The 21120-nt window shown below is 44.9% G+C and overlaps 1 protein-coding gene across 10 annotated transcripts in view; it reads left to right on the plus strand.

The window, feature by feature from the left end:
* The window catches only part of ASCC2 (activating signal cointegrator 1 complex subunit 2), a 46749-nt gene that overhangs the window by 13285 nt on the left and 12344 nt on the right, over positions 1-21120 (plus strand). For 7 of the 10 annotated variants that reach the window (XR_006275856.1, XM_038372842.2, XM_038372843.1 and 4 more), the window contains 8 exons: positions 3993-4105; positions 5788-5862; positions 7924-8031; positions 13765-13833; positions 14745-14819; positions 15183-15369; positions 16201-16415; positions 18121-18240. Coding sequence is in view for 9 of the 10 variants with exons in the window: in XM_038372842.2 (XP_038228770.1) it covers positions 3993-4105; positions 5788-5862; positions 7924-8031; positions 13765-13833; positions 14745-14819; positions 15183-15369; positions 16201-16415; positions 18121-18240 (962 nt within the window). In the remaining variant the exon portion in view is untranslated. The remainder of the gene's footprint in view (positions 1-3992; positions 4106-5787; positions 5863-7923; positions 8032-13764; positions 13834-14744; positions 14820-15182; positions 15370-16200; positions 16416-18120; positions 18241-21120) is intronic. The other 3 variants (XM_038372852.1, XM_043497969.1, XM_043497970.1) reach the window with 2 other exon arrangements.

Here is a 21120-nt window from a genome sequence, read left to right on the forward strand (position 1 = left end):
GTTGCAGCTAGCTAAGTGTCCGGGAGAGGGGAACAGCAGGGAGAGCACACAAGGAGGCCCCTGTGGTGGTGGAGGAGTGCAGGCCTACCCTGACTCACACCATGCTACTCTGACCTGGCAGCAGCCAGTTCCTCTCCTCTCTGACTGCTGGGGAGTCCCTGCTGTCCCCACTGCTGGCCTGCCCAGATGCCTGACTGGCCACAGCTCCATGTGTTTTTAAATCCTCTGAAGCCTGCAGGAGTGAGGGACTCTGGACTTTGGGAAGGGAGGGTGAGGAGCCCTGGTGAGATCCACGCTATGCTGCCATGGTGTCCTCTGGGGATTATAGAATCATAGAATATCAGGGTTGGAAGGGACCTCAGGAGGTCATCTAGTCCAATCCCCTGCTCAAAGCAGGACCAATCCCCAACTAAATCATCCCAGCCAGGGCTTTGTCAAGCCTGACCTTAAAAACTTCTAAGGAAGGAGATTCCACCACCTCCCTAGGTAACCCATTCCAGTGTTTCACCAACCTCCTAGTAAAAAAGTTTTTCCTAATATCCAACCTAAACCTCCCCCATTGCAACTTGAGACCATTACTCCTTGTTTTGTCATCTGCTACCACTGAGAACAGTCTAGATCCATCCTCTTTGGAACCCCCTTTCAGGTAGTTGAAAGCAGCTATTAAATCCCCCCTCACTCTTCTCTTCTGGAGACTAAACAATTCCAGTTCCCTCAGCCTCTCTTCATAAGTCATGTGTTCCCTAATCATTTTTGTTGCCCTCCGCATTGACACTTTCCAGTTTTTCTACATTCTTCTTGTAGTGTGGGGCCCAAAACTGAACACAGTACTGCAGATGAGGCCTTACCAATGTCGAATAGAGTCCGTCGATCTGCTGACAATGCCCCTACTTATACAGCCCAAAATGTTGGTAGCCTTCTTGGCAACAAGGGCACACTGTTGACTCATATCCAGCTTCTTCTCCACTGCAACCCCAGGTCCTTTTCTGCAGAACTGCTGCCTAGCCACTCAGTCCCTAGTCTGTAGCAGTGCATAGGATTCTTCCGTCCTAACTGCAGGACTCTGCACTTGTCCTTGTTGAACCTCATGAGATTTCTTTTGGCCGAATCCTCTACTTTGTCTAGGTCCCTCTGTATCCTATCCCTATCCTCCAGCGTATCCACCACTCCTCCCAGTTTAGTGTCATCTGCAAACTTGCTGAGGATGCAGTCCGCGCCAACCTCCAGATCATTAATGAAGCTATTGAACAAAACCGGCCCCAGGACCGACCCTTGGGGCACTCTGCTTGATACTAGCTGCAACTAGACATGGAGCCATTGATCGCTACCTGTTAAGCCTGACTATCTAGCCAGCTTTCTATCCATGTTATAGTCCATTCATTCATCCCATACTTCTCTAACTTTCTGGCAAGAATACTGTGGGAGATCGTATCAAAAACTTTGCTCAAGTCAAGGAATAACACATTCACTGCTTTCTCCTCATCCACAGAACCAGTTATCTCATCATAGAAGGCAATTAGGTTAGTCAGGCATGACTTTCCCTTGGTGAATCCATGCTGACTGTTCCTGATCACTTTCCTCTCCTCTAAGTGCTTCAGAATTGATTCCTTAAGGACCTGCTCCATGATATTTCCAGGGATTGCGGTGAGGCTGACTGACCTGTAGTTCTCTGGATCCGCCTTCTTCCCTTTTTTAAAGATGGGCATGACATTAGCTTTTTCCAGTCATCTGGGACCTCCCCCGATCACCATAAGTTTTCAAAGATAATGGCCAATGACTCTGCCATCACATCTGCCAACTCCTTTAGCACTCTCGGATGCAGCGCATCTGGCCCCATGGACTTGTGCTTGTCCAGCTTTTCTAAATAGTCCCGATCCACCTCTTTCTCACAGAGGGCTGGTCACCTCCTCCCCATGCTGTGCTGCCCAGTGCAGCAGTCTGGGAGCTGACCTTGTTTGTGAAGACGGAGGCAAAAAAAGCATTGAGTACATTAGCTATTTCCACATCCTCTGTCACTAGGTTGCCTCCCTCATTCAGTAAGGGGCCGACACTTTCCTTGACTTTCTTCTTGTTGCTAACATACCTGAAGAAATCCCTCTTGTTACTCTTAACATCTCTTGCTAACTGCAACTCCAAGTGTGATTTGGCCTTCCAGATTTCACTCCTGCAGTGTCCTGCTGACACCTGAGTGGGAGCTGTCTGCTCCCCTCAGTCACTTCCTGCTCCAGATGGGTGGATGTTGGGGGTGGGATGGAGTGGGGGCATGTTATGTGACTCCCATGTTAAAGGGGGAGCACAGCAAAAAAGTTTGGGAACCTCTGATGTAGAAGAATCATAGACTTTAAGGTCAGAAGGGACCATTATGACCATCTAGTCTGACCTTCTGCACAATGCAGGCCACGGAATCTCACCCACAAACTCCTGTAACAAACCCGTAACTTACGTCTGAGCTATTGAAGTCCTCAAATCATGGTTTAAAGACTTCAAGGTGCAGAGAATCCTCCAGCAAGTGACCTGTGCCCCACGCTGCAGAGGAAGGTGAAAAACCCCCAGGACCTCTGCCAATCTGCCCTGGAGGAAAATTCCTTCCTGATCCCAAATATGGCGATCAGCTAAACCCTGAGCATATGGGCAAGATTCACCAGCCAGACACCCAGGAAAGAATTCTCTGTAGTAACTCAGATCCCACCCCATCTAACATCCCATCACAGGCCATTGGGCATATCTACCGCTTGTAGTCGAAGATCAATTAATTGCCAAAATTAGGCTGTCCCATCATATCATCTCTTCCATAAACTTATCAAGCTTTGTCTTGAAGCCAGATATGTTGTTTGCCCCCACTGCTTCCCTTGGAAGGCTGTTCCAGAACTTCACTCTTCTGTTGGTTAGAAATCTTCGTCTAATTTCAAGTCTAAACTTCCTGATGGCCAGTTTATATCCATTTGTTCTTGTGTCCACATTGGTACTGAGCTTAAATAATTCTTCTCCCTCCATTGTATTTATCCCTCTGATATATTTAGAGAGTGATATCGTATCTCCTCTCAGCCTTCTTTTGGTTAGGCTAAACAAGCCAAGCTCCTTGAGTCTCCTTTCATAAGACAGGTTTTCCATTCCTCAGATCATCCTAGTAGCCCTTCTCTGTACCTGTTCCAGTTTGAATTCATCTTTCTTAAACATGGGAGACCAGAACTGCACACAATATTACAGATGAGGTCTCACCAGTACCTTGTATAACAGTACTAACACCTCCTTATCTCTACTGGAAATACCTCACCTGATGCATCCCAAGACCGCATTAGCTTTTCTGACGGCGATTTCGCATTGGCGGCTCATAGTCATCCTGTGATCGACCAGTACTCCGAGGTGCTTCTCCTTTTCTGTTACTTCCACGTAATGCGTCCCCAGTTTATAACAGAAATTCTTGTTGTTAATCCCTAAATGCATGACCTTGCACTTTTCACTATTAAATTTCATCCTATTACTATTACTCCAGTTTACAAGGTCAGCCAGATCTTCCTGTATGATATCCCGGTCCTTCTCTGTATTGGCAATACCTCCCGATCACTTCGGCTGCCACTGAAAATGGACCATGTCAGCTCTTTAAGTTCAAACACTAATGTTGTGCAACCATTTAAGATAGAAGGGTTAGAATACTGTATCCAGCTGGAGTTCCAGAGGGACTTAAGGAGGTAAATTGCCATTATGCAAAATGGGATTTGGCCAGGGCCCCCCTAATTTTAACAAAAGTGCCTTGGAAACTTTAATGAGCATCAGTAGTCAGACACTAGGAAAAGGGCTAATATAGATGTTGTTCTAAATTTTTGTGGCCTACCTTATTTGTGCCGTGAGCTCAAACTCTCTTCCCACCCTCAAAAGAGCAGCTTTTCCATGAACTCAGTGCATTAGCACTAGTCTCAGAATATTATGCTGTCAGGACAACTAGATGTGACTTTTTCCTCTTTTTGGATAATGAATAGTTCTTTCTCTACCAGGCATTGAAGGATATCGTGCTGTACTTGTGTGACACTTGTACCACCCTTTGGGCCTTTCTTGATGTCTTTCCCTTGGCCTGTCAGACCATCCAAAAACATGACTTCTGTTACAGGTACGTGTCTAGTTCCTGACAGCTTGGCTTAGTGGAGCATAAATGCAGAGTGTGCTGTTTTGTCCTTTCCCTTTCCATTTATCATTAAAAGAACAGGCTGCTCAGTTTATTCTGATGGTAGAGAGGTCTTTTGGTGAATAAAACAGGACACTACAGGGGTTGCCCAGAGTTTCCCTAATTGAGGGGCACTTTGGCAATTTGCCAGGAGGTTGGGTTGCACCTAATTTCCATAAAATGGACCAGATTGCAGCCACTTCCTCAGTAATATTGCAGTATGCCCTATAAAGATTTCAGGGTTTAGCATGCCATCGTCATCTGGGTGAAGGCAGCACTGTGTACTGGGATCGGTGGTCTCTGCAGGCTGTCCCTTTAATAAGGAAGTGGGCAACCACAAGCTAAGTCAGTCACTTTGGCGACAACTGCCTTGATTGTGGATATTGATGATGATGTAGATTTAAAAATATGGCTCATTACATTTGGTAAGATAAGAGGTTTTAAGCTCTAAGAAGTGTAGGTTGCTGGAGGGTTATCCCCATTGTATGTCATCATGCTATTTACAGTAGTCAGATTATTGGACTGGTGGTGAATGTTTAGACTGGCCAAACAGCTGCACTATAGGGATTGGTAACCCAAAGGGAAAAAGCAGTTGCTTTTAGTTCTGTTGTTGTTGTCTGAAATACACTAAAATGGCCCTGCCCTCTTTTAAGGGGATAGCTGCATTTTATTAATGCACTGTCAATCTGGACTAATCACTGGTCCTTTGGGGTATGGCAGGTGAGTACTGATCTGCATGCGTCCCTTTCTGAGAATCTAAAAGGTTTCTAAATCAGCCTCTTGTCACTCTTGCTAATTTTCTGTCTCCTGACCTAGAAGTATGAACTGGTTTCTGCTATGTTGTTAAACTGGTGTCCTTGAGGCATGTTAACATCTTGATATGAGACCAGTTATGAGCAGTGTGTGTATCCTCTACACACCGTTTTGCAGTCTTATCCTCTGTACAAAGAACTATAAACCATCAGTTGTAAACCCCTAGCAAATCATGAAGCAAACCCAGTTGTTTCTCGGTGAGGTCAAGTATATCTGCATCCCATGATGCTTTGTCTCTAGGTAAAAATGGTGTGTATGGGCTGTCTGGCTTTCAGAACCAGGTACTAGGCCAAAGTGGTTCCTTTGTTCCTTCCCAAGACCCAAAAGGAGCATGTGTTCTCTCTCCCTGCAAATGGGACCAAGCATGTCTGCCGTCAAAGCCTCTGTGTCTAGTTCCCCTGATCTCTGCAGTATTGGAAAGAGGAGATCTAACAGAAGTAAGAAAGGAGTTCAGTTTGGGTGCATCAGTCTGTCAACTCTTCCTGGGCTCCAGATGTGTGTGCAGAATGCTCTAGAGTAGCTCAGATCATTTACCTAGTCTGCAGCAGAATGCTATGAAACCATCTCATTCGGCTGTAGCGTAAGTGCTGAACAGATACATAGGGATCTGCTGTTTGCCAGTCTCACATCTATTTACTTGTGTTTCTGGGAAAAAGCTATAATGAAACAAGGGTCAGAGCGGGAACTGAGGATCTACGCTGGTACTGCTAGTAATGAGAGACTGGAGATATCAATATCCCCATTTGATTTGTTTTTTAATGAAGAGTTCTAAAAACATCTGTTGACAGTTCTTGTTTTATTACATGTTTTTGCAGACTGGCTTCATTTTATGAACTCACGATTCCTGAGCTGGAATCTGCAATTAAGAGGAGGACATGTGAGGATAAGAGGTAAAAAGTGCAGAGAAGATTTGCCTATTCTTTTCAGAGAGAACCACTCCTACACTAAATTAAAACACTATTTCCCCTTCCTCATCCATCCCCTTAGTCTCTCTCTGCCTTTCTTGGCTTCTTCTCAAGAGTCCTGAAGAAGAAGCTTTTATGACTTCAAAAAAAGCCTCCTTCCCATCTGGTGGGATTTTTAATTAAATCCTTCTCTACTTTCTAGGGAGAGGCTCTGCATAGTGCACTATCCCAAAGCAGATGTATCCTAAACCTGTAATAAACTGCAAGCATGTAAAAGAGCCGGTATACTTCCATTCATAGATTTGCCCCAATGTGTTTGAAAGCAGAGATCTTGCTCAGGTGGTTTAAATACCATTTGCTTAGCTAGTGAGAACCAAGCGTAACAGTGCTTAAAAAATGTTTATAGAGCAACTTTGTTTAGAATATGTATTCAAACAGATTGTGAAGTGGTTCTGTCTGCTCCTTGCAGCAGAGACAAACTGTAGGCTTGTTTACATGAACAGTTAGATCAGGGTCTCAAACTTTTATATGGGTGACCCCTTTCACACAGCAAGTCTCTGAGTATGACCCTCCCTTATAAATTAAACACATTTTTTTATATTAACATTATTATAAATGCTGGAGGCGAAGCAGGGTTTGGGGGTGGAGGCTGACAGCTCGCAACCCCCATGTAATAACCTTGTGACCCTCTGAGGGGTAACAACCCCCAGTTTGAGAACCCCTTAGAGCAGGGTTGGGTAAACTTGTTGGCCTGAGGGCCACATTGGGGTTGCAAAAGGGAAGGCTGTGCCTCCCCAAACAGCCTGGCCCCCGTCCCTTATCTGCCCCCTGACTGCCCCCCTCAGAGCTCCTGACCCATCCAACCCCCCCACCCGCTCCCTGTCCCCTCACTGACCCGACCCCTATCTACACCACGCCCCGCCGCTCCCTGTCCCCTGGAAACCTCCCCCCCCGAACCTCCGCCGCATCCAACTGACCCCAGGGATCCCCTGCCCCTTATCCAACCCCTCCGCTCTCCACCCCTTACCATGCTGTGTTGCCCGGCAGGAGCTCTCAGCTCCGTCGCCCAGCTGGAGTCAGCCTCGCTGCCACACTGCCTGGCAGGAGTGGTGGGCCAGAGTGCTGGCAGCATGGCGAGCTGAGGCTGCGGGGGAGGGAGGATAGCAGGGGAGGGGCCGGGGGCTAGCCTCCCTGGCTGGGAGCTCAAGGATTGGGCAGGACCGTCCTGCGGGTATGTAGTGTGCCCACCTTGGCCTTACAGACTGGCAAATTGTGGTGTGAATCTACCCCATACTAGCCTGCTGGAGTCTGTCTGTGTGTTCCCTTCTGATAGGTTTAACGATTCATTAGAGTCCTCATCCCTAGATCTCCAAGTGCTGTACAAAGGGGGGGTGAAAAACGGGGAGTACTTGTGGCACCTTAGAGACCAACAAATTTATTTGGACATAAGCTTTCGTGGGCTAAAACCCACTTCATCGGATGCATGCAGTAGAAAGTACAGTGGGAAGATATATATACAGAAAGAGCATGAAAAAATGGGTGTTGCGATAGCAACTCTCACAAGACTAATAAATTAATAGCAAAAAGAACGAGGAGTACTTGTGGCACCTTAATTGATTAGTCTTGTTAGAGTTGGTATGGCAACACCCATTGTTTCATGTTCTCCGTGTATATGTATTTTCCACTGCATGCATCCGATGAAGTGGGTTTTAGCCCACGGAAGCTTATGCCCAAATAAATTTGTTAGTCTCTAAGGTGCCAGGCGTACTCCTTGTTCTTTTTTGAGTTTCAAAGACGACTAGCTCAAAGTGCACTAACAGGCTGTTAACACATGTCAGCAGGGTGCACAAGGTCAGTTAGAGTGTGGCAGGCTAGTGCGGGGTAGATTCACACCCCAGCTCACTGTGGTCTAATGGTTCATGTAGACTCAGCTAACACAGCTTCTCCTCCAAAGTGGGCAGGGCCCAAGCCACAGAGATGGATTTTTTTCTTGTGTTGAGTCTAACTCCATGCTCTTGCACTCTCTCGCTCTTTCTCTCTCTGAAGCTTACTGGCTGACTTGTGGAGGAGGCTTTCTCATTCCAGGAAGAAGGTGGTGGAAATTTTTCATATTCTCATTAACCAGATCTGCCTTCAGCCCATCTTAGAAAGCAGGTACAGGTACTTTATCTGTGTGGCTGAGACTGCAGGCTCTACTGGTAGGGTGCTATCCTTAGGAGTAACCCAGTTACTTAATTGCTCTGTTGAAGGGAAGAGTCTTGAGATTTCCAGCCTTACTGGTGAATTACTTATGATTTATATTGGGGTAGTGCCCAAAAGCTCCATTAGGATCAGAGCCCTGTTGTGCTGGGTGCTGTACAAAGATCTAGAATGAAACTGTCCCTAATCCAAAGCATTTACAAACTGGACTTTGTTTTGACCCCTCCAGAGTGGGATAAGGCCATGTCCTAGTGAACATGTTCTTGTTGGCTACAGGATATGTTGTGACGTCTAGGCTAGTATGTAGATACCATGGGGCTAAGCACCTTAGCAACACCTAAAACACATAGAAATCCACATGGTGTTGTAGCTCATTGAAAAGAATGTTTTTAAATCTAGATATGGATGCTTTTGCCCTTATTCCATTTTCACCCCAGTGAAAAGCAAGCGTGTAATGGTCCTCATCCCTAGATCTCTAAGTGCTGTACAAAGGGGGGTGAAAAACGAGGAGTACTTGTGGCACCTTAGATACTAACAAATTTATTAGGGCATAAGCTTTCGTGGGCTAAAACCCACTTCATCAGATGCATGCAGTGGAAAATACAGTAGGAAGATATATATATATATATATATATATATATATATATATATATATATACAGAGAACATGAAACAATGGGTGTTGCCATACCAACTGTAATGAGATTAATCAATTAAGGTGGGCTATTATCAGCAGGAGAAAAAAAACTTTTGTAGTCATAGTCAGGATGGCCCATTTCAAACGGGTTGACAAGAGGGTGTGAGTAACAGTAGGGGAAAAATAGCATGGGGAAATAGTTTTTACTTTGTGTAATGACCCATCCACTCCCAGTCTTTATTCAAGTCTAATTTAACCGTGTCCAGTTTGCAAATTAATTCCATTTCTGCAGTTTCTCGTTGGAGTCTGTTTTGGAAGGTTTTTTGTTGGAGAATTGCGACTTTCAGGTCTGAAATTGAGTGACCAGGGAGATTGAAGTGTTCTCCGACTTGTTGAATGTTATAATTCTTGACATCTGATTTGTGTCCATTTATTCTTTTGCGTAGAGATTGCCCGGTTTGGCCAATGTACATGGCAGAGGGGCATTGCTGGCACATGATGGCATATATCACATTGGTAGATGTGCAGGTGAATGAGCCTCTTCTGGTGTGGCTGATGTGATTAGGTCCTATGATGGTGTCCCTTTAATAGATATGTGGACAGAGTTGGCAACAGGCTTTGTTGCATGGATATGTTCCTGGGTTAGTGTTTTTGTTGCGTTCCTTTCCAAATACAAACAGATGGACATCATACCAAAAGGACTGAAGGTAAAAAATCCATTACAATCTACATACCACACAGACTATTTGAGAGTGTGTAGCACAATCTCTCAGCAGAAACTGCAGAACCACCTGATCAACATCCCATACAGCAAACAGGGAAAGATTAAGAATGAGCTCTCAAAACTGCATAATCTCATAAAAAGCCAACCTTCCACACCAACTTCCTCGTGGCTGGACTTTACAAAAACTAGACAAGCCATTTACAGCACCCACGTTGCTTCTCTACAAAGGAAAAAGGACATTAAACTATCTAAACTACTACATGCCACAAGGGGCCACAAGAGTGGTTCCCTTAACTCACCCAACAATATTGTTAATCTATCCAGCTATACTCTTAGCCCGGCAGAAGAGTCTATCCTATCTCGGGGCCTCTCCTTCTGCCCCTCCACCCCCACGAACATGATACAGTTCTGTGATGACCTGGAATCCTACTTTTGATGTCTCCGACTCAAGGAATATTTCCAACACACCTCTGAACAGTAAACTAATCCACAGAAACCTTCCTACCAACACTACAAAAAGAAGGATTCTGTGTGGACTCCTCCTGAAGGTCGAAACAGCAGACTGGACTTCTATATAGAGTGCTTCCGCCAATGTGCACAGGCTGAATTGTGGAAAAGCAGCATCACTTACCCCATAACCTAAGCCACGCAGAACACGTCATCCACGCCCTCAGGAACAACTCTGACATCATAATCAAAAAAGCTGACAAAGGAGGTGCTGTCGTCCTCATGAACAGGTTGGAATATAGCTAGGCAGCTCTCTAACACCACAATTCTACAGGCCATTACCCTCTGATCCCACTGAGGGTTACCAAAAGAAACTATACCATTTGCTCAAGAAACTTCCTGAAAAAGCACAGGAACAAATCTGCACAGATACACCCCTAGAACCCCGACCAGGGGTATTCTATCTGCTATCCAAAATCCATAAACCTGGAAATCCTGGACGCCCAATCATCTCAGGCAGTGGCACCCTGACAGCAGGATTGTCTGGCTATGCAGACTCTCTCTTCAGGCCCTACGCTACCAGCACTCCTAGCTATCTTTGAAACACCACAGACTTCCTGAGGAAACGACAATCCATCGGTGATCTTCCAGAAAACACCATCCTGGATATAGAAGCCCTCTACACCGAAATTCCACACAAAGATGGACTGCAAGCCGTCAGGAACAGTATCCCCAATAATGTCACAGCAAACCTGGTGGCTGAACTTTGTGACTTTGTCATCACTCACAACTATTTCACACTTGGGGACAATGTATACTTTCAGGGGACAAGGTATACTGCTATGGATACTCACATGGCCCCACAGTATGCCAACATTTTTATGGCTGACTTAGAACAACGCTTCCTCAGCTCTCATCCTCTAATGCCCCTACTCTACTTGTGATACATTGATGACATCATCATCTGGATCCATGGAAAAGAAGCCCTTGAGGAATTCCACCGTGATTTCAACAATTTCCATTCCACCATCAACCTCAGCTTGGACAGTCCACACAAGAGATCCACTTCCTGGACACTACGGTGCTAAGCGATGGTCACATAAACACCACCCTATATCGGAAACCTACTGACCGCTATTCCTACCTACATGCCTCCAGCTTTCATCCAGACCACACCACACGATCCATTGTCTATAGCCAAGCCCTAAGATACAACCGCATTTGCTCCAACCCCTCTGACAGAGACAAACACCTACAAGATCTCTATCAACTATTCTTAAAACTACAATACCCACCTGCTGAAGTGAAGAAATAGATTGATAGAGCCAGAAGAATACCCAGAAGTCACCTACTCCAGGACAGGCCCAACAAAGAAAGTAACAGAACGCCACTAGCCGTCACCTTCAGCTCCCAACTAAAACCTCTCCAACGCATCATCAAGGATCTGCAACCTATCCTGAAGGACGATCCCTCCCTCTCACAGATCTTGGGAGACAGGCCAGTCCTTGCTTACAGTCAGCCCCCCAACCTGAAGCAAATACTCACCAGCAACCACACACCACACAACAGAACCACTAACCCAGGAACCTATCCTTGCAACAAAGCCCGTTGCCAACTCTGTCCACATATCTATTCAAGGGACACCATCATAGGACCTAATCACATCAGCCACACTATCAGAGGCTCGATCACCTGCACATCTACCAATGTGATATATGCCATCATGTGCCAGCAATGCCCCTCTGCCATGTACATTGGCCAAACTGGACAGTCTCCATGCAAAAGAATAAATGGACACAAATCAGATATCAAGAATTGTAACATTCAAAAACCAGTAGAAGAACACTTCAATCTTCCTGGTCACTCAATTTCAGACCTGAAAGTCGCAATTCTCCAACAAAAAACCTTCTCCAACGAGAAACTGCAGTAATGGAATTAATTTGTAAACTGGACACGGTTAAATTAGACTTGAATAAAGACTGGGAGTGGATGGGTCATTACACAAAGTAAAAACTATTTCCCCATGCTATTTTTCCCCTACTGTTACTTACACCCTCTTGTCAACCCATTTGAAATGGGCCATCCTGATTATGACTACAAAAGTTTTTTTTCTCCTGCTGATAATAGCCCACCTTAATTGATTAATCTCATTACAGTTGGTATGGCAACACCCATTGTTTCATGTTCTCTGTGTATATATATCTTCCTACTGTATTTTCCACTGCATGCATCCGATGAAGTAGGTTTTAGCCCACGAAAGCTTATACCCTAATAAATTTGTTAGTCTCTAAGGTGCCACAAGTACTCCTCGTTTTTTTTTTTTTTCCTGATACAGACTAACATGGCTACCCCTCTGAAAGGGGAGGGTGAGTATCCTCATTTAACGGAAGGGGAAATTGAGGTACAGAGAGGTGAAGTGACTTGCCCAGGGTCACACAGGGAACTGAACCCAGCTACACCTCAACCACCGGAATGTCATCTCCTTGAACAGATTGTACTGATGATAATTTGGGGTCAGTATTCAAGTATCAGAGGAGCTGCAGTGACATCAACAGCTCGGCGCAGGTTGTCTACAAACATTCATTCCAACAGTGTAGAGGCAGCATGGTCCAGTGGAAAGGGCACTGGCCTAAAAGTCCCAGGGTCTGGATCCTTCTTGTAACTCAGCACACATAGCCCTAAGTCACTTAGCCTCTCGGTGCCTCAGTTCCCATCTGTAGATCAGGGATAACAGTCCTGCCTTTCCTCAGAGGATAAGTGCATTGAAGATTGTGAGTGCTTGGGCACAGTACTGTGGTAATGGTTGGGGGCCATATTAATACCTTAGAATTCAGGGGTTCTCAAACTTCATTGCACCGGGACCCTCTTCTGACAATAAAAATTACTACACAACCCCAGGATGGAGGACCGAAACCTGAGCCCTCCTGAGTGCTGCTGCCCCAGGTGGGAGAGCCAAAGCCCGAGCCCCACCTCCTCAGGCTGGGGGACCAAAGCCGAAGTCCAGCCTGAGCCTCACAGCCCAGGGCTGAAGTCCTTGGGATTTGATTTTGGCCCTGGGCCCCAGCAAGTCTAAGCCAGCCCCGGTGACCCCATTAAAATGGGGTTGCAACCCACTTTGGGGTCCCAACCCACACTGCCTAAGGTAGATGACAGCAAATGACAGAGCTGGGTAGTCTGGGCTGTCAGGGGCTGGGGTTATTGTGGAGGTGACACATCCTGCTTCTAGAAGAGTATCTGTATGGCACCAATACACTGGCAGGAGCATTCTGTGAAGGGGCGGCTTTCAGCCGTCACATCAGTTTGCCTTCTGTGGTGATGCTCAATGCACCGGAACCAAGGGAAGTTTGAGACTGTACAATAAAGTGGACTTTGTTTGGCATAGGCCCTCACACAGGTGAGCAAAAGAGAATTCACACATTGTCTGGGAGGTTCTGTGCTATAACCTCATATGGAAGGGTCAGTCTTGCAGGAATGTCAATGTAATTAGGAATATAAGTATCTGCCCCCCCCCCCACTCCATTTTCACTTCTTTTAGGGCCATGCACTGCAATCTCACTTGCCTCGCAGTATGGTTTCAATCCTATCAAAAGTCCTATTTCCCTAAGACCAAATTCAGCTTGCTGAAATGGTCACTGAAGCTTCATGAGAAGGCTGGGTCAGTTTCATGATTTGCTGCTTTTTAAAACTAAAAGTCTCAAAAAATCCCACTGGAATGAAATCTGTTGAACAAGTGGGATTTGCTGTGATGTAAGTGTGGTCCTCAGATGTGGCAAACATGACTAGCAAAGCAGGTCACAAGGTTTAGAAGGAGGAATGTGATGTTCTCAAAAGTACAGCTCGGAATTCAATTTCTCACTGTTCCATGGCATCCTCTCTTTCAGCTATGAGAATATTCAGCCCTTTATTGAAGAGTTTCTGCAGATATTCACCTCAGTGCTTCAGGAGAGGAGGTAAATCCAAAAGAATGGGACCCAAAGGAGGAATAACTGTCCTCCCATGTCTGTTCCAGCACTAAAAGTGTGAAAGACATTGGTATGTGAGGGGCTTTGATGCATGTGGGAATTAGAAATCTTTCAGTCTAGTTAGGAAATGTTCTGTGAGAGAGAATTATAACAATCTTTATTGTAGTGTTGCAGAGGATGCTGTGTGGTGCCAGAGACTGTTATAATGCTTTGCACTTCTCTAGCACCTCTTGCTGTAGGCTCTCAAAGTGCTGTATGTATGTTAAGTATTGGGGTAGCCGTGTTAGTCTGTATCCACAAAAACAACAAGGAGTCTGGTGGCACCTTAAAGACTAACAGATTTATTTGAGCATAAGCTTTTGTGGGTAAAAACCCCTCTTCTTCAAATGCAACAGATCTTTCTTCAGATCCTTGTATGTTAGTGAATTAACCATCATAGCTACCTTGTCAGGTTAGACAATTATTTATCCCCAGTCTAAAGATGGGGAAACCGAACCACAAGTTTAAATGACTTGTCCAAGGACATACAATGAGTCAGTGACAGAGCTGGGAATCCAACCCAGATTTCCTAACTCCCCCAGGTCAGGTGTTTTAATCACAAAATCATGTTCCTCTCTAACTGGGCATTGGGTCATTGGAGGGTCACAGCATCATGTTGAGGGTTATAATTGGCTGTTGCGGTGCAGGGAGGTTGACTGGATTATGATGGAATGCAAAACTAGGCCTAGCAATAGACTCTGGAGTTTGTTTCTGGGTGTGAGATGAAGTGTCTGCAAGGTCATGGGGTTCATGACTGTGTGCTGATGAGGTTACAGCAGTGCATTAAGGATTGCAGCAAGGGAGCTCTGCCGTTCATTCACTCCTCAGTTTGACTGATATACTTGCTTTTGTGTTTTCAGGTTTCTTCGTGACTATGATGAGTTGTTTCCTGTGGCAGACGATGTGAGTCTGCTTCAGCAGGCATCCTCTGCCTTGTATCCTTTTCTCTCAGCTGGTGGACACTGCACTGTGTTTTAAAAATCTGGTGGCTGTTGTTAGCCCTGTCTACACTGGCATTCTCACACTTGCTACCTCTGATTAAGCTGCACCAGTGCAATGGTGGGGAAGCTGTTAGAAAAAAGTCTAATGTAGGCACAGATTTGGAGTCTTCAAAGAGCACATAACTACTCAAATGTGGTGTCTGCACACTCCCAATTACATTTTTGTGATGTCCCTAAAGTCAGAAAAATCCTGGGAATTTAAGGGTGACTAGTGTCTTTCTATGTTTGTTAAGACCTTTATTAGCAAAGAGTTCCGGGACTAGAGCACAGAGAAATGCCCTTAATGCAGTCTTGTAGGGATGACACCCGGACAGCATATATCCTCCAAGCAGTGGAAAGTGCCTGGGAAGGTGTGGAGAGGAGAAAAACACCAGTCATTAAAAGCCCACCTCCACCAATGGTACCTGATGGAGTTTCAGCAATGGTGGAAAATGCTCCTAAGGACTCAGAAGGGCTTGATGGGGCATACCACTTGGAGTATGATGTGAGTATGGAGCTGTGTGGACAGGAAGGGTAACGGTTCTCTCCCACCATCTCTACTTAACTGATTGCGCCTTGATGGGGCAAGGAGTCTTGTTTGTTTCTTGTCTCTTAGGCAATGGCTGTATTCCAAATCCAAATGTATGAATCAAAACTGAATTACTGCCACCTGTTCAGTGCAGCATGGTGAATAAGCTTGGGAATGAGACAAACTGGGTTCTACTTTTGGCCCTGCCACTGGCCTTGGACAAATTGTTTAATTCCTTTTGTCTTGGGTTTCCTATCAATGTAATCCACCTAGTACTCATACGGCTCCCATCACTGACGTATCTGAGCCCTTGAGTTGTTTGTAAAGCATTTTGAAACTATAATGCATCATATACCTGTTAAGTATTATTTGAGGAAAAGATGCTGTAAAATATCCCAGCTCTCTCAGATTCAAAGAGCAGCATACCTAATTCTGTACTAGATGGACTCTGCCTAGTGCCCCATTTGGATTCTATTCTCATAACCCTAACTGCTCTCCTTCCTGGTTTCCATGCACACATGGCCTCTCTGTATTGTGATCCCTTTTCAGTAATTCCACCCCTTATGTTTGGTATAAAGAAAAGGAGTACTTGTGGCACCTTAGAGACTAACAAATTTATTAGAGCATAAGCTTTCGTGAGCTACAGCTCACTTCATCCACCAAATGCACCCGATGAAGGAGCTGTAGCTCACGAAAGCTTATGCTCAAATAAACTTTAGTCTCTAAGGTGCCACAAGTCCTCCTTTTCTTTTTGCGAATACAGACTAACACGGCTGCTACTCTGAAACCTATGTTTGGTATGTACAGTGTGCTGGAGCAACTGCAGCACCCGCTGCCAAGGTCTCAGGGGTGGAGTTGGATTCTTTGATCTCTCAAGTGAAAGATCTGCTGCCTGACCTAGGGGAAGGCTTCATCTTGGCCTGCCTGGAGGAGCACAGCTACAGTGTAGAGCAGGTGATCCACAACATCCTGGAGGATAGGCTGGTACCATCCCTGGACAAACTGGAGCGAACAATGCCAAGGTGGGGATGAGGTTTTAGTATGTTTGATGCTGTTTTATTTCCAGTTGTGGGTTGTTAAAGGTGATGGTTACTAACCACCCTGTGCCTGGGAAAAGGAATGAGTGTGTGTTTCCTTCGGCAGGTAGCTGCAGTGCTAGCAGCCCAGTTCTCTCTGCCACTGAGCCTCAGTCCTGCCTCTTCCCCTATTTCCCTGCAGAGGCCAGAGGTTTTTCCACCCTGAGTTGTTGTACAACAGAGGCTGGGTCATGTGTTATGAAGGGACGCAAAGGATTGTCCATTGGACACTAAAATGAGACCTGTCAAAATCACGTCATGGAAGACAATAGCTTAGCCCTGTACTGGGCAATAGTGCAACCACTCTTTTATACAGCAAGCCCCAAATCCATTACCTGCAAAAGTTACTAATTTGCTGCAGATGGCTATAGTATGGTCCTTCATGAGTAAAATCCCACCAGTCCTGCACGAAGGGAGTACTTCAAAGAAACTAATTCAAGTGGAATTTACCCTGCAGGGCAGAGTAGTTAAATGTAAGATATTAGAATTGTACTCTGTGCAGAAATTGAATTTTAATCAAGAAGAAATTACAATTCAAATCCACTTTTATCAGAGTCAACAGAGCTGCCTAGTCTCTCTGCCTTCTGTATGTTGCATGTGGGGGCTTAGGAATCATAATCAGCAAGGGGACCTGCTTGGTTTTAGCTGACTTTGCGGCTGTGGAACGTGCATGTACTACAGCAGCAGTTTCCAACTGTGATTCAGGATGTGAATGGTATGCTATGCCCAGTCATGCTCCAGAAAGGCATTAGCTGACTGTGTCTGGTATGTCATTCAGCAGTGATGCACTTCAAAAAAAAAAAAAATGCAACCCTTATCAGAACATGACTATATAAAATGGTGGTTTTGTCCATAACAGTCTGCTGCTTTTTAGTCTCTTTTAATCAGATCTGCTGACTTTTCTGGCACAAACTACTTTTTATTTCTGTTCGCACTTCAGAGCTAACACAGTTACGGGAGACTGGATGGAATCTGTTTTGTCTCATGCATCATCAACAAAACTGTTAGCTAAGCGGCAAAGGCAGAATTGTAATTCCTGGTGATCTTAGAACAGAGCACAGCTGCCTTTTTCCAGATTCCAGGCTGAGTATACAGCACCGGAAAAAATAAATTTAAAAATAATCCTCTTTTGACTTGTAAATTGAAAAAATTTAATCTGGAAATATTTGAGACAGAATGAATAAGGAACCGTAGGGAGACCTACCTTCTGAAACCATCCATAACAAATTATTGGGATCTCCTCCAAAGTGTTGCCCAATACAGACATACAGTGTTGACTTTACCAAGCCACTTTGCTGAGCATAAGCATGCTTCAGTATTGAATACTCCAGTTTTGTCCATTCTTAAAAAAGGATTTTCTCCCTTTGCTTTCTCCTAAATGGGTTTGAGCCTCCCCATGGTGATCAGCCACATGGTTTGAGACTTCTATTCTAGACCAGCATAGTATTGGATGTTACACTGGGGCTGTGAAACAGAAAATGACTGGAGCTATTGCAATCTGAGGCTGTTCAGTTTTGTACTTTGTGCTGCTATGTACGGTTAAGGGATTGATGGAGTAATGGAGATCATGGCAAGAATGCACATCAACTGAGAGAATGTGGCCCTTCTTAGCTTTATCTGAGCGGCTTCTGTTCTGTCTCCTTTCTGATAGGCAGGTGAAGACAGAACCAACCCCTCTGGTTACTTCTCGATACAACATCTTCCAGGATGATGAGTTTGATATATTCAGCAGGGACTCAGTGGACATGTCCCGGGTACAAAAAGGCAGGAGGTACGTATCACAGCTTCAATCAGTTCTTTTGGACAGGGTGGTATAAACGTCCATGGACTTACAGCAGCAAATTCGATTAAGAAAATCCCATTGCAGTCCTCTGACAGTATATTTGTATGTCTGAGGCCAACTGGTAAAGTTATTTTCCTGATCACTTGTCCACAAGCAGCTAAGGCTAGAGATTTGGTTGGTTTTAACAAGAAAACAACATTGTCCCAATTTTTGGGCTGTGATCTCATTCTTGCTAGGAAATTAAAATGAAATAGTGCTGTGGCCTTTTTCTCTATTCATCTTGTACTGTTTGACACTACAGCACCATACTGCTTTTAACATCTGACTATGGTTTGGACTTTTATGTTTCGTTTTCTTTTCTCCATAAATTGCAAGGCCACTACTGCCATCAGTCTGAGATCTGTGAGTCAGAAATCAGGTTAGGTAAAATTTGTTTCAAATTCAAGTACAAATATCATAATGTCCATCTGGTTTGAAATGTAGCTCAGATAGCACAATCTCAGTAATCTAGTTCCTCCACTAGTAGTTCCTGCCTCTGTTTCTCACATTTCTTAGCATGCAGTGCTGTGTCATGTACTTTGTTTGTTTAACCCAGTGCTTTTGGTATTACCCTCTGCTGATTCAGGTTGATGGGGGTTTTCCCCTCAAAAGCCCAACAGAGTGGATTGATGCGTTCAAGGCATTATTCAAACGTTTCTTTTATATCAACCAAGCCTGTGTGCGGACCTGTCTTTAGATCTATAAATAGCTGGGAAATGAAAGATTGATTTGTAAATTAAACCATCTGGCTGTGGCAGCATGAGCTAAGTTTGCAGCACTAAGACTGTAACAAAGTCTTGGAGGAAAGGTGGGTATGCTAATATCTTTTATTGGAGGAAAGTCAGTTCCCTCCTTAAGTCCAATCAGACTGTGATTTGCAGCAGCAAGTAATCAAATTGTAGCTTCTTTTACTACAAATCCTACTCTGGCTTGGCTGTGTCAAGCTGTCCTGCATATAACAATCTGCTCTTTATACTCAAGAGAGTGAGGACCAACCTCAGGGCAGACTGCTAAGAACCAGGGCACAAATTCCAAATTGGTTGAGTTCTATACTTAGATTTCACCAACCAGTTATCAAATGTAAACTCATCAGGCTCTATAACACCCTAAACATGAAGTCACAGACAGTTCCCTTGGATACTCTGATTGGTCTTGCTGCCAGGTAAGACTACTTTTGTGATAGATGGTCCCTTGCACCAAGTATCACAGCAATATTTAGGGCAGGTCCACACTTAAAATGCTGCATCAGTGCAGCTGCGTCGCTGTAGCACTTAAGTGAAGATGCTTCTACACCAATGGGAGAGCTTCTCCCATTGTCATAGTTAATCCACCTCCCTGAGAAGCGGTAGCTATGTTGATGGGAGAAGCTCTTCCGTTTGACATAGCGCTGTCTACGTGGCGGTGGTGGTGGTGAGTTTAGGTCAGTATAAGTATGTCATGCAGACTTTGGACATTTCACACCCCTGAACAACCTAGTTATAATGCTATGGGTCTGTAGTATAGACCTGGCCTTAGGCTACTCCCAGTCCCAAAGGACCAGTTGCTTAACTCAGGTCAATTGCATCTTAGATCTCACACCAAAGACAACACTCATAGTCAATCCTATAATAAACTATATACAGATTTAAGAAAAAAGGAAACATGAGAGTTATTTAAAAGGTTTAAAGCAGATAAACATAGGTACACACAAATTAGTTCCAATTTTAAGTTTCAAAAAGTAGTAGAAGCTGCTATAATGAGCAAGATCTCTGTGTTCTTTAGGGCTGACCAAGGCTGGGCATTGGGGTTCTTTTGCTGATGCCTAGTAATCCTTGCCTGCCCCCTGCCCTCTCCTCAAGTCACAGCAGCAGAAGTTGGGGGGTTTTATTCCCTGCCCCCATCTGCTTCGAGCTGCTGCTTCCAGCGATGAACTCAGCTGATGGGAGGAATTCACTTGCGAGACTCATCTTCCTGAGGCGGGAAAGGTGGCGAGTAAACAGCAAAGGTGTTGGTTCTGGTTTAACATTCCCCTCTGATCTGCCTGGTGTCAGTGGGCCTTCCTTGCGGGGCAGGACAGAAAACCCTCTGTTGGAGACCAGCATTTCACACTAATCAGTGTCTCTCTTCTGTCTGAGACAAGGTGTGTGAGAAGTGGTCCAATAAAAGGTATTACATCACCCACCATGTCTCTCTAATATCTTGGGACCGACATGGCTACAACTATGTCTCTCCTGTCTGGTGACTTGCACGGTTATCAAGGCTTACAGTGCAAATGCTCAAATATTACCCTACAATCTGGGATACAGATGTTATAAGTGAGTCCAGCTATGTATTTGTCAGTATTGAAGCATGGGGACCTTGGCCTTAGTTGGCACCTGATCTGCCAGCATCACAGGCTGTCAAACGAAATTGTTGCTTGCCTCGCTGGCAAAAATACCTACCTTTGAACTGTCTAACTACAGCTGGAAAATCTTCAGACTCAGTTTATGTCTGCACTTGTACCATTACAGCATCACAGCTGCAGTGGTGGTTTAAGTGTAGACATTCACTACAGCGTCAGGAGGGGTTTTCCTATCACAGTAGTTAATTCACCTCCCTGAGAGGCGGTAGCTACACCAGGGGCTAGGTCGTCTTAACTGCGTTGCTCGGGGTGTGAATTTTCACACCCCTGAGCAATGAAGCTCGGTTGACCAAACCTTTTCGTTTTTAGAGTAGCAGCTGTGTTAGTCTGTATCCGCAAAAAGAAAAGGAGGACTTGTGGCACCTTAGAGACTAACAGATTTATTTGAGCATAAGCTTTCGTGAGCTACAGCTCACTTCATCGGATGCATTCAGTGGAAAATACAGTGG

This window comes from Dermochelys coriacea, chromosome 15, assembly GCF_009764565.3.
Source record: "Dermochelys coriacea isolate rDerCor1 chromosome 15, rDerCor1.pri.v4, whole genome shotgun sequence".
Classification (NCBI taxonomy): domain Eukaryota; kingdom Metazoa; phylum Chordata; order Testudines; family Dermochelyidae; genus Dermochelys; species Dermochelys coriacea.